We start from the raw sequence: 13,223 nt of genomic DNA, 5'->3' as shown, positions 1-13,223 counted from the left end.
ATCAGAGTTAAGGGCACGGTCTCACACAGCCAGCAGTGCATTGAGGCCCTCTGGTGGCATTGTAAAATTTCTGTTCCCTTCTTTCTCCGTGGCTTGGGCAGCTTTGTGGAGATGATTCTGAAGGAAACCTTGGATGGCAGGTCCCTTTGTAAAGGTGAAGCCTGTCTCCCTTTTTGTCCTTATACAATTCCCCTTCACGTGTGTACTATATATTTTTCTAACAATTAAAAAAATTGATTACAAAGAAAAGTTGTTCATTACATAAAAATTTAATCATTACAAAAATGCATAAATTAGGAAGCTACACACAGACACCTCCATAATCCTGTTCCTCTAAAGTAGTAATGTCTCACAGTTGTCCCTTTGGATATAGTGTAAATAAAACTTCATTTTAATACTTGAATGGATAATAAATTCATGTGATTCAAAATTCAAAAAAATAGAAAGAGTGTATAAGTAAAAAAACTTCCTTCTACACCAGGCCTGGGCTTTTTTTAAGGACCCTGTGTCACTTTGTTTACAGAGGTGGGGCCAGTAACCCCAGGGTTTCCCCAAGCAGCCCACACTCTGGTGTTAGAATGTGCAGACTCACACCTTGGCTTTACCACTTATTGTGTGAAATTGTAAATGTTAGTTAAACTGTCTGTGCCTCAGTTTGTTTATTTGTAAATTTGGGATAATAGTACAATATAAGCACTTTTATCCAATACAATCTGGTCTGATCTTTGGTCTGTTAATTGAAAAAGTTAAAAGTGAGGAATCATAAAAAAAGATATGCAGTCTATCAGCTTTTCCTACTTAAAACAAAAACCAAAAAAAAAAAAAAAAACCCACCTAAAACTGAAAAGAAAGAAATATTTGTTATATTCTGTATGATGATTGAGTGGTTGCTGTGGTCTGAGCCAGCTGGGCTGGGCTGTCTGATCTAGGATGGCCTTATTCCTATGTCTAGGGTCTTACCTGGGCTTGCTGGGGTCTCTCTCCAAGTGGTCACTCATCCTCAAGGAGGCCAGCTTGAGCGTGTTCACCTGGTGGCCATGGGTTCCCAGCGGCAAGAGAAGTGAAGCCCCAATGCACATGTACTTTTCAAATTCCCCCAGTGTGATGTTTGCTAATATTCCATTGGTCAAAACAAGTCATGTGGTCAAGTCCAGATTCAAGGTGGGGCAGGGGAGAACCCAATTCCACCTCTTGATGGGGATGAACAGCAAAGTCACAGTGCATATGGGTTTACGTTTAGGGAGGAATATTGTGGTCGTATAATCTACCAGACACACACCTTACACATTTTATTTTAGTTTAAGATATTCATTCACCTTTTGACATAAAGTCAAACTCTTCTTTGAGGTTAATTCAGCTGATTGGATTCTATATTCTCTTGCTTATTTAAATATCCAGATGAACCAGTTATGATTTCTAAGTTTTATTTCTTTAAAGCAGAATAAGAATTTAGTCATAGGGAGAAACAATGTGAATGAGGACTATACCCAGATTTTTATAATCTACCTGCCCCCATCTCCTATAGTGTTTCGTGCACACCTAATTCAAATGCATTTTCTTTTTTAATGACCTACTTTGTCTTCATGCACTTTTTCAAAGCATTGATTAGTTTTCTTGAAAATGACATACTTTTTTTTTTTGCTCGTTTTACAAATTTAAGTAACATTGAGTTATACTGAACGTTTATAACAATGAATACAATTGTTTTAAGCCATTTGAAGAGCAAGAACAACTGATTCTTGGTGTTGCTTGGTGACGCTGTCCTGGGGGGCATCCTGGAGCAGGCCCGGGCATGTCAGTCTGTTTCCCAGAGGACATTAAGAGCCCCAGTTTAGTGGAAGTGGTTAAGAGCCTAGTAGGACTGTTATGAGGATTAGATGTGAAAATACCCTTAAAGTACTTAGAACTCTTCCTTAGTTTCTGTAAATGCTCGTTAATTGTTGGCTATTATTATCATGATCGTTAGTGTTGTTATTAATATTACTGTATTTGCCATGTGTAATGCACACCCACGTTTTTGACCGACACTTTCCAGGGAAAAAAATCTTTTGTTTTAATTTTTTAATTCAAATTTTTATTTGTTTACATTTAGGTGCTTGTTTTTGGTATTACAAAGGAATTTTAGCATTTATTTTTTAACATACTGGTACAAAAAATTTTATGTAACAAATAATTACAAAACGTAAGAACAGATACAAGGTGCCAGAAATTTTATGTACCGGTAACTAATTTATGATATTTACGCATCATAGAAGGCCAAGAACTCTTTGTTGCTGCAAGTTCATCATTAAGTTCAACAAAACCAATTATCGTATTCTAAGGTATTATTTTGCATACAGATATCATTATTTATTTCTAGAGTTACACTTAAATTATAAGCATAAATAAAAGAATTAAAAACATTTATGTTGATACAGAATTAGTACTACCCATGTATAATGCACATCCTTATTTTTTCCTCACAGATTTGGTCAAAAAAGTGTGCATCATACGTGGCAAAATACGGTACTATTATTCAGTCCAAGGAAAGACCTGGAGCTAAGGTAGAGAATGGCCTAAGAAAGAATAAAAAGTGCCAGCCCCAGTAGCATCAAGTAAAATTGGAGAGGGAACAGTGGGGGAGGAAAGGAAGGATCAAATGAGGGAATTATAAAACTCACACAAGAAGACCCAGGAGATGCAGCTCTTGGAAGTGGGTAATTCAGGCGAGGAGCCTGGAGAAGTGGGCATGTTAGTTTAGGGAGCATTCTAAATTCAACATGCTTACTTGAAGCATCATGATATAGAACAATGATTCCTAAGTGCTGGCTTACAGACCAGTTGCGTCAGCATCACCTGGGGAGCTTGTTAAAAATGCAGAAATTCTAATTCCTGAGGTCGGTAGGGCGACCCAGGAACCTGTATTACTGAAAGCTTCCCAGGTAGATTTGGATCCACAGCCAGGATGGGAAACCTTAGCATGAATACACAGAGCACTGGAAGTCAAGAAACTTGGGCTGTAGTCCTGGGTCCACTGCACACTTGCTCTGTGACTTCACTGGGTCTCCCTCAGGCCTCTGTGTGGAGGGTCAAGGGAAATGAAGGGTGTGGACTGTCTTATCCCTTGTAGAGCACCCCCACATGGAAGGGGTGATTGTTAGGACAGCAGCAGGTACTCTCTGTGTTTGAGACCACCACAGCAATCAAGGTTTCCTTCACCTCTGCCGCCGCTTTTCGCCACCCCCAGCCCAGGTGGTAGAGCAAGGGACGTGGCCCATATGATCGAAAATCCCTTCTCACTGTAAAGTTCTTTGACTTCAGTTTGTTTTCTATTTTGCAGACACCAAGTTACTATATGTTCATATGGTTTCTCATGGATGGTGTTTCTGCAGTTTTCATTGTTGCCATATTTTATTTTCATTGGTAAGCATATATTTGTAATTTTAAATGTTTTTTTCCCCAAAATGAAAGTATAAATGGTTCTTATGGAAAGTTGAAAAAAAACCACAACAGTTACACTCTTTCTGTAACCGCACATGGCAAGATCTCAGGGAGACAGGGTGAACAAGCTAAACCTCTCATTTCTTCTCATGTGGCCTGCAGCTCCTCACACCCCTTCCACCTCTTCAGCACAAGACAGACAGTGTTCTAAGGGGAAGCACGCTCATTAAAGCTCAGTGAAAGCCTATTACTATGGATACAATGTGGATCACTTGGGAGGGGACAGGGGTTGAAGGTTGCCCAGAACAAGTGCCTCCATCTTCCCACCTTCCACAAAACTGGACATGCAGGGTACTGTGCAGAGCAGGTTCAGAAACTGGGAAGGCTGAGTTTTAGCCCTCAATTTGCCCCTTAGTTGTTGGGTGACCCTGGGAAAATCACTGTCCCTGTCTAGACCATAGTCTTTTTATCTGTCCAAAAAAAATGACATTTGAGAATCTATGCGGGACAAATCCTATAGGATCTCAAGGTTCAAGGTTGGAGAGGAAACACCCTGGTCGAGTACCGTATTTTGCCATGTTTAATGTGCTCCAGTGTATAATGTGCACTCACATTTTTGGCCAACACTTTCCAGGGGGAAAAAAATCTTTCGTTGTAATTTTTTAATTCAAATTTTTATTTGTTTACATTTAGGTACTTGTCTTTAGTTTTATAAAGGAATTTTAGCATTTATTTTTTTAGCATATGGTATAAGACATTTTATGTAACAAATAATTACAAAACACAAGAATAGATACAAGGTATAAGAAATTTTATGACCAGTAACAAATTCACAATATTTACACATCATAGAAGGCCAAGAACTCTGTTGTTGCAAGTTCATCATAAGTTCAACAGAACCGATTATTGTATTCCAGGGTATTATTTTGCATACAGATATTGTTATTGATTTCTAGAGTTACACTTAGCTCATAAGCATAAATAAAAGGCTTAAAAACATTTATATAGATACAGAATTAGTACTACCCCTAATTAGTACTATTAGCGCCTCCTTATTTTTTCCTCACAAATTTGGGCAAAAAAAGTGTACATTATACACAGCAAAATACAGTAATTTTAGCTGGAGGATACCATGGCTGTGTAGAACTCATAATTCCCATCATTTCTTCATTAGTGAGTTATCCTTTAAAGGGGGAAAGTACAAACCCTCCAAAGGGAGAATTTGACGGAATAATGATACTTTTCTGGCTACTGCCTCGGATTATAGACTTTTTGGAAGAGGTCTCTGAGACTCATGGGCAGTCTGCTTCCTTCCAGGTGGAGAGAAAGGAAAAAAGAAAAAGCATTGGAAAGCACCAGCAGTCACACAGGTAAAGTCAGAGGCCTACCCCACTCCTACCCATTGCCCCCAGGGCACAGGGTCTGCCCCCTTGTCTCTGACAAGAGGCGAGGAAATGTGGAAGACTGAGGGTTGGCACCAGGGAGAAATTGAAAAGTGTAGCCGGGGCAGAGATTCTGGATGACCCTCGATATAGGCTTCCTTTTGGACTTCGTTCTCTAAACAGTGAGAGCCCTTGGAAGATTTTGAACGCGGTGTTTATTTGTTAACTTGTTCATATATTCATTCATTGAATACGTACTTTGCCCCAAGCTCTGATAAGGGCTGAAGACACCTGAAAGCTTTCTGTGGGTTACCCAAGAGAGAAGAAGCCTGGCCCACAGAGCAGTGAGGAAGCAGACAAAAGCATAGCAATTGACATCACTGGGCGAGGCACCTAGGTCAGAGACAGAATAGCTCCCATGCCTGTTAGGGCTGAATGTGCTCTACGGGGCTTCAGTTATGTGTGATGTGTATTGGAAGATGGAGGGAGAAAACTACAGAGACCTCAGAATGCTGTACTAGAGTCTAAGCTCTGCATATAAGTAGCCAGGAGATGGCAAATGGGTTTGAAACAAAGGAGCAATATGCTTAGATTTCTGTGTAAAGGGATGGAATAACAGTAGTTTGTTATTCAGCAGCAGAACTCAGGGCCTGAGGAAGTGAGATGTGTCTAGTAAGGGGAAGGGAAGATTTCATTTTCAAAAGGTGGTGGAGATAATCACATAGTGAGTTTTGGGCTTGGAAAGCCAGTGCAGTGTGAAAGGAAAAACCAATTAGAAGGCAGAGGACTGTGCAGTACGTGATACGATCTCTTTCCACAGCTCCTGGAGCCTCAAATTGGTACCATCACAAAAATCATAGATCAATTTAATTTCTTGTGGACAGTAGTGAAGATCCTGAGATGCTGTGCACTGGCAGCTGGCAGAGGGTTGAATTGACACAACACTTAGAGTCAGGAATGGATCCACAGGGACCATGGAGAAATACGTTCAAAATTTGAATAAATTAAATGAAAGGCAATGGTCTTTCATACTGTGAAACTGAAGGGTCAAACGAAGGTTATCCAAATCTGATGGGCAGAGGGGCAGAGAGATTTCAAGTAACGCTGAGTGACATGGATTTTAAGATCATTATACTGGCCATTAGGTCTGAAGGCTGTATTCCAGTTACATTATGATTTTCAGTAGTTGTATTAGTACACTAAGACTGCCATAACAAAATATCACAGGCTGGTGGCTTAAACAGAAATGTATTTTCTCACAGTTCTGGAGGCTAGAAATTCAAGATAAGTGTGTCAGCAGGCTTGGTTTCTTCTGAGGTCTCTCTTGTTGGCTTGCAGATAGCCTCCTTCTTACTCCTTCTTACTGCCTCCTTCTCACACAGCTGTTTCTCTCTGTGCACACGCACCCCAGTGTCTCTCTTTGTGTCTAAATTTTCTCTTCTTCAGTCAGATTGGATTAGAGCCCACCCTAATGGCTTTATATTAATCACCTCTTTACAGACCCTATCTCCAACTATAGTCAGATTGTGAGGTTCTGGTGGTTTGGGCTTTAACATGTGAATTTGGGGAGCACACAATTCAGCCCATAACAGTAATTCAGCCAAGAAATGAAAACATGGAAATGGTGAGGAAATCATGGATGGGAGAGAAGTTTTGAAGGAAAATTTGAAGAACTGTCTAAATTTGGATGAAGGAAATGGCTATAATGCCTTAGAAAAAGTATTCAGTTAACTTGACCCCAACTCCCCACCATGTTGAAATGATAAGAAAATAAAGTGAGTAGAAAATAAATTAAGAATTTTTCCTGTTTTAAGAATTTTAATTGCTTGCTACAGAAACTAATTTTGCCTGATCTAAGCAGAAAGAAAATATATCAAAAGGCTCTTTGAATACCTCCAAGAAACACCAAGTAGGTAGAGGGCTAAGTTTAGAATCAGGAAGGGAATAACGAAGACTGGACAGAAGCCAGAACCTCAATCTAGATCAATTCAGACTGAAGGGGAATAGAGTCTCCTGAACACATCTTTCACCACAACCAGCTCCAGGATGGGCATGTCCTCCTGCACCTGCTGCAACCAGAAGGCATTCAACACCTTTCTAGCTTTAGGATGTATTTTTTAGCACATTGAAGAAGTCAGTCATTTGTCTTCCATCTTATATAGTTTCTTTTGAAAAGTCTTCTGAAAAAAGATAGTCTTCCATTTTCTTATCTTTGTTCTTCTGCTTGTAATATGTTCTTTTCCTCTGACTGCTTTTTTTAAGATTGTTCCTTTTACTACTGGTTTTCAGTAATTTGATTACGGTTTATATGGTTGTATGTGTGTGTATTGTGCTTGGGGTTTGCTGAACTACTTAGATCAATCAGAGTATACCATGGTATTATCCCATAGGTTACTGAGACTCTGTTCATTTTTATTGTTAGACTATTTTATTTCTGTGCTTCATTTGGATAGGTTCTATTGCTGTATGTATTAGTTTTTTTATTGCTGTATAACAAATTACCACAATCCCAACAGCTTAAAACAATACAAATTTATCATCTCACAGTTGCATGAGCCAGGGGTCCGGACATGGGTTAGCTGGGTCCTCTGCTTAGTGTTCACAATCCAGGTGCTGGCTTGGACTGCAAACTCATCTGAATCTTAGAGTCCTCTTCCAAGCGCACAGGTTGTTGGCAGAATTTAGTTCCTTATGACTGTAGGACTGATGTTGACCCTGTTTTTTTTTTTCATCATTGTTGGCAGGATTTTGCTCTGAGCTTCTAGAGTCTACCTTCAGGTCCTAGCCATATGGCCCCCTCACAACATGGCAGCTTAATTTTTCAAAGCCAGCAGGAGAATATCTCTTATAACAGATGGATTTAGGAAAAGGAGAGCAAAGGAAGCAAAATCACAGGAAAAAAAAAGTGAAAAACAAGTTCAAATATGGTAGTCATAAATCCAACCATTTTATTAATTACATTAAATATAAATGGACCAAATACTCAAATCAAATGTAGAGATTGTCAGACTAGATAGAAAAAAGCAAGACCCAACCATATGGTATCTACAAAAGAAATACTTAAAATACAAACGTGCAAATGGATGAAAGTGGAAGGTTAGGAAAATGATGTCATGTAAACAATCAACATAAGAAATAATATCTGAAAAAATAGACTTTAAAGCATGGAGAATTACTGGCAACAAAGATTTCATAATGATGAAAAGGTTAACATATCAAGAAGGTATTATAATTATAACTGTGTATGCAGTTAGTAACATAGCTTCAAAATACATTAAAACTGGATGAAAGAAAGATTATAGTCAGAGATTTTAACAATTTTTTCTCAGTACCCAAAAGAACAACTTAACACAAAAATATATATAATCACAAAGGATACAGGTGTCTGAGCAATACTTTCAGCCACCTTGACCTAACTGACATAAAACAGTATATCCAACAACTGCAGAATATACAGTATTTTCAAATGTACATGACATGGCCTATTTGCCAAAATAGACCACATTACAAGCCACAAAACAAGTTTCAATAAATAAATTTCAAAAGACTGAAATCTTAGAGAGTATGTTCTGTGGCCACAACAAAATTAAATAAGAAATAAACATTAATAACATATCTAGCTAACCCTCCAAATGCTGAAATTAATGTGTTTCTTTGTGAGGTGTGATCAAACAATACAGTGAATGTTTAAATAAAAAAAATTCATTATAGTAAAAGACACATTGCCATTAATCCCCCCCAAAATATACCCCCTCACTTCAAACACACTTATCCCAACATTCTTGCCATTTTCTAAAGAAGTTCTGGAAGTCTTCTTTTGTGAGTATTTTAGTTGCACTGTCGGAGCTGCCTTGATGTCCTGAATCATTTTGACTTTGGGGAAGAGCCAGAAGTCGCACGGTGCCAGATCTGGTGAATAAGGTGGATGAGGACACACCAAAATCTGTTCATTTGACAGAAATTGCTGTATACCAGAAGCGATGTGTGACACAGAGCGTTGTCATGATGGAGGATGATTTACAGCACACTTTAAAGCACACCTTCTCTCACCTGTAGCTCACACCCAACTGACTGTACCGAACAAGTTGAAACTTGTCACACACTATTACTAATAAGATTTGAGCACCACTTCCCATGTGGAAGCTCCCTGCCTTTTTATTGGATGGCACTTGGCAGCAGCATTCACCATATTTTGTGATCACAACAGAAAGGCTCCATGTCACATATCGCTTCTGCTATGGCAATGTCTGTCAAATAAAAACATTACAGTGTGTCCTCATCCACTTTATTCACTGGATCTGGCACCGTGCGACTTCTGGCTCTTCCCCAAAGTCAAATTACCATGAAAGGGAACTGTTTTGAATTGGGTCAGGACACTGAGGCAGCCACGACAGTGCAACTAAAGACACTCATGAAAGAGGACTTCCAGAACTGCTTCAGAAAGTAGCAAGAATGATGGGATAAGTGTGTTCGAATTGAGGGGGAGTATCTTGAGGGAGATTAATAGCAATATGTCTTTTACTGTAATAAATTTTTTAAATTTAAATGTTCACCGTAGTTTTTGATCACACCTTGTACATCCCATTGATCAAGGGATAAAGCACAAGGAAAATTAGAAAATACTTTAAACTAAAGGATAATATATATACAGAAAAATTTGTGGAGTACAACTAAATCAGGACTTGAGGGAGATTTGCAACTTTAAAAGTTAGAAGGAAGAAATGTGTAAGTTTCTACCTTAAGAATCAAGGGAAAAAAGTAAATTTTTCCCAAGGAAAGGAAGGAAATACTAAAGATAGCAGGAATCAATGAAATAGAAAAGATACAGACAATAGAGAAAATGGAAAAAGTTATTTCTTTGAAAAAATAATAAAATTAATATACCCTTTGTAAAATGCAAGAGATGGAGGGAGGATGAGAGAGAGGGGGAGGATTGGGCAGGAGACAGAGAGAAAAAAAATTGCCAATATGATGAATGATGAATGAAACAGGGAATGTCTCTTTAGATCCTAGACATAGAAAGGAAAATTATGAACATTTTTGTGCCATTAAATTTGACAATTTAAATGAAGTAGACAAATTCCTTGAAATACACAACTTCCCAGAACTGAGAGAAATAGAAATTTTTAATAACCACAATCTGTCACAATCAATTTGTATATGTAACACCTCACTGCAAGAAAATTCCAGGCCCCTTTGATAGGTGACTGGATAAAGAAGACATGGTACATATATACAATGGAATATTACTCTGCCATAAGAAAAGATGAAATACTGCCATTTGTGACAACATGGATGGATCTTGAATATCATGCTAAGCAAAATAAGTCAGATGAGGAAATGTCAAGAATCATGATTTCACTCACGTGTGGGATGTAAAACTGAAAGCAACAAAGGAAAAAGACAAACAGAAACTCATAGACACAGACAACAGTTTAGTGTTATCAGAGGGGGGAAGGAAGGTAAAAAAGGATAAAGGGGGTCAAATATATGGTGGCAGAAGGAGATCTGACTTTGGGTAGTGAACACACAATGCAATATACAGATGATGTATTATAAAATTGAATGCTTGAAACCTCCAATTTTATTAACCAATGTCACCTCAGTAAATTTAATTTAAAAAGTCAAGGCCCAAACAATTTCATTGGTTAAGGAATATTTAAGAAATAATACTAATCTTGTATTAACTCAGAAAAAAAGGAAGAGGAAGGAGACTTCCCAGCTGATTTATGAGGCCACCAATAACTTCATGTAAAACCCAACAAAGACAGTACAAGAAGTAAATTTATAGATCAATATCATTCACAAACTGAGACATAGAAATCCTTAACAAAATATTTGCAAATTGAATCCTATCAGTATATAAAAAGGATAATACATCATGAGCAAGTGGAGTTTATCCCAGCAATGCTAGATGGATATATCATTTGAAAATTAATCAATATAATCCACCCTATTGACAAAATAAAGTAGAAAAAGCATTTTTGACAAAAGTTAGCTCCCATTTATAATAAAAGCTCTGGGCAAACTAAGAATAAGGATGAAACTTCCTCAATCTGATCAAAAATATTTACAAAAAAATATACCCAATATAATTTTTAATGGTGAAACAATAAATATTTTCCCTGTAAGATCAGAAATAAGGCAGGGATATCTGCTTTCACCACTTCTATTTAGCATTGTACTGGATATTCTAGCCAGTTTAATAAGATAAATAACATGCATAAAGTAAGAAATAAAACTCCTGATTTGCAAATATGATTATTTGCGTTAAAAAAAATTCTAAAGAATCAGACAACAAACAAACATAAAACTAATAAGTGAGCTAAGCAATGTCTGAGGATACAAGGTCAATACACAGAAAAATCACTTGTATGTCTTTATATTAGCAAAGAATAATTGGAAACTAAAAAATTTTAAATAGCATTTATAAATGCATAAAAACACAAAATGGAAATTTAAGGAAAATGTTACAAGCCCTCTTAAAGAAGATACAAGATTGGTCACCGAAAACTACAAAAGTTTACCGAGGGAAAGAAGACCCAAAATAAATGGAGCAATATACCACATTCATGAATTAGAAAAACTATCATAGATATTAGTTGTTATGAAATTGACCTACAAATTCAAGTGCAAAAGAAAAAATCTCCTTCCTCTTGTAAAGCAGACTAAAGATGAAGCCCATGTGTGCAGCTGTTTCTTCAAGATTGAAGTTATATTCAGGGGGTGAAAAATGAGTTCTGGGCTTCCTGCTTTGGATTCTCACTTTCTTCTCGATTTTGGCCCCACAGTTCTCCCCATATTGTAAATTCTTAGATTATTTAGGATGTTTTCTTGGTTCTGTATATTAACCAGTTTTTAATTTCTCTTTGGTAAGAATCAATTTCCTAGCTCCATTACTAGAAGAAATTATCCATCATCAATTTTTTTCAATCAGTCAGATAAAAATTACTTTTTGAGTACTTACTGTGTAACACACTTCTGAGCACTGTGTATGTAGTAACAAGCAAGACAAAGTCTCTGGCCTTAAAAAGCCCTCTTTCTAGTGGAGGATGTGTTCATTTTTCTGTTCAAACTGACTTGGAAGCAATGGTTGTAAAATGCATGAACTTGAAGGAAATGTCACTCTGTCTTCTGAGGGCTTCCATTAGGGAACTAGAACATCACACAGTAGACTCTTAAATTCCAGTGCCATGCTCAGTTGGAGGACCATGATAAAGTCTGCATCAAGTTTGAGGTAGGGCAAGAACTAGGGGGAAAGAACCTAGTTCCTAGGGGGAAAGAGATGGTAAATGAGGGACTAACATTTTAAAGATTTCATCACATGACCGGTTAAGATTGGAGAAGTGACATTTGAGGCATCTGTGTTTTTGTCTTTTCTATCCCACAGATATTGAGATACTCCCAAAGGGAAAAAGTCTGAATCAGAAAGCTTCAAATTTATCCATAGAGCCTCCATCCCGAATTGTGGAAAGCCCTTGGACTCTAAAACCCCTCTACCCAGCTTTACCCAACAGAATAAGGAAACACCCAGGCCCTCGCCAGTTTTTAGTAGCCCCCAAGAAGACAGACAGAAAACCAGAGCCAGTCAAGAAAACCACAAAACCAGAGATGACTGCGAAGGGTAATGTTAGACAACTAATACCCTCCGAAGCCTTTGAACCCATCCAAACACCCACCTGGAAGGCCACCAGAGAGGCCACCCTCCAAACTGTATTGCCTGCCTCGAAGGCAAATGAACCAACAATTTCCTCCATAGAGGTACCTTATCCTGAAACACAACATAAAAGGATGCCCACTATTGAATCCTCCCAAGAATCCTCTTTGAAGATGGTTTCCTCCACATCTTACATATCCTTACCCTCCTTTATGCTGTCTTCGGAGAAGAAGTAGCTACATCTTGCCTCCTTCATCCTCTTTCTCTCTGTGCTTGAGGTTGGTCATGGTGGGGAGTGATCAAGAAAGGAGTGCAGAAGAGCCATTAAGGCTCTCAGGAGGACTGTTCTGGTCTCGCATCTGTACAAAGAATGCATCTCCAGGGAATGGGCAAGGGAAAAGCAGTTTTTGTGGTGTTAGAGCTGGATCTCGTTGTTCTCTGGGTGCTACAGGGTTCGTCTCATTCTAACCTTCATAGTGTCCCCTGCTAATGGAGTGGCTGTGGTAAACATCAGCATGGAAATAAAGGCAACCTTTCAGGAATGCAGAAAGTAAATGGTGTATTCTTTGGACTCTTCTGTGATCACTGAGGCTGACAAAGACTAGGGAATGAGTGCAAAAGTGATGCCATCCTGAGTCAGAAAACGAGAGATGGCATAGGCATGAATCAGGAGCAGAGATTTTATCCCATGTGCACTGTTGTGATCTAGTGGGAAGTGGGATGCTTCTTACTAGCTTCTTGTTGGCTGGTTCCCCAATGGGATG

At 38.3% G+C, this 13,223-nt stretch overlaps 1 protein-coding gene across 1 annotated transcript in view; it reads left to right on the top strand.

Annotated features, from left to right (window-relative positions):
* GDPD4 (glycerophosphodiester phosphodiesterase domain containing 4) overlaps window positions 1-12,695 on the top strand; it is a gene marked incomplete at both ends in the record, with an annotated part of 68,442 nt that extends 55,747 nt beyond the window's left edge. The window contains 3 exons of the mRNA XM_081062721.1: window positions 3,320-3,402; window positions 4,738-4,790; window positions 12,457-12,695. Coding sequence (XP_080918847.1) covers window positions 3,320-3,402; window positions 4,738-4,790; window positions 12,457-12,695 — 375 coding nt within the window. The remainder of the gene's footprint in view (window positions 1-3,319; window positions 3,403-4,737; window positions 4,791-12,456) is intronic.
* Window positions 12,696-13,223: the final 528 nt, after the last annotated feature.

This window comes from Rhinolophus hipposideros, assembly GCF_964194185.1.
Source record: "Rhinolophus hipposideros genome assembly, chromosome: 10".
In the NCBI taxonomy this organism is placed as follows: domain Eukaryota; kingdom Metazoa; phylum Chordata; class Mammalia; order Chiroptera; family Rhinolophidae; genus Rhinolophus; species Rhinolophus hipposideros.
This window is presented reverse-complemented; position numbering and strand designations above follow the sequence as displayed.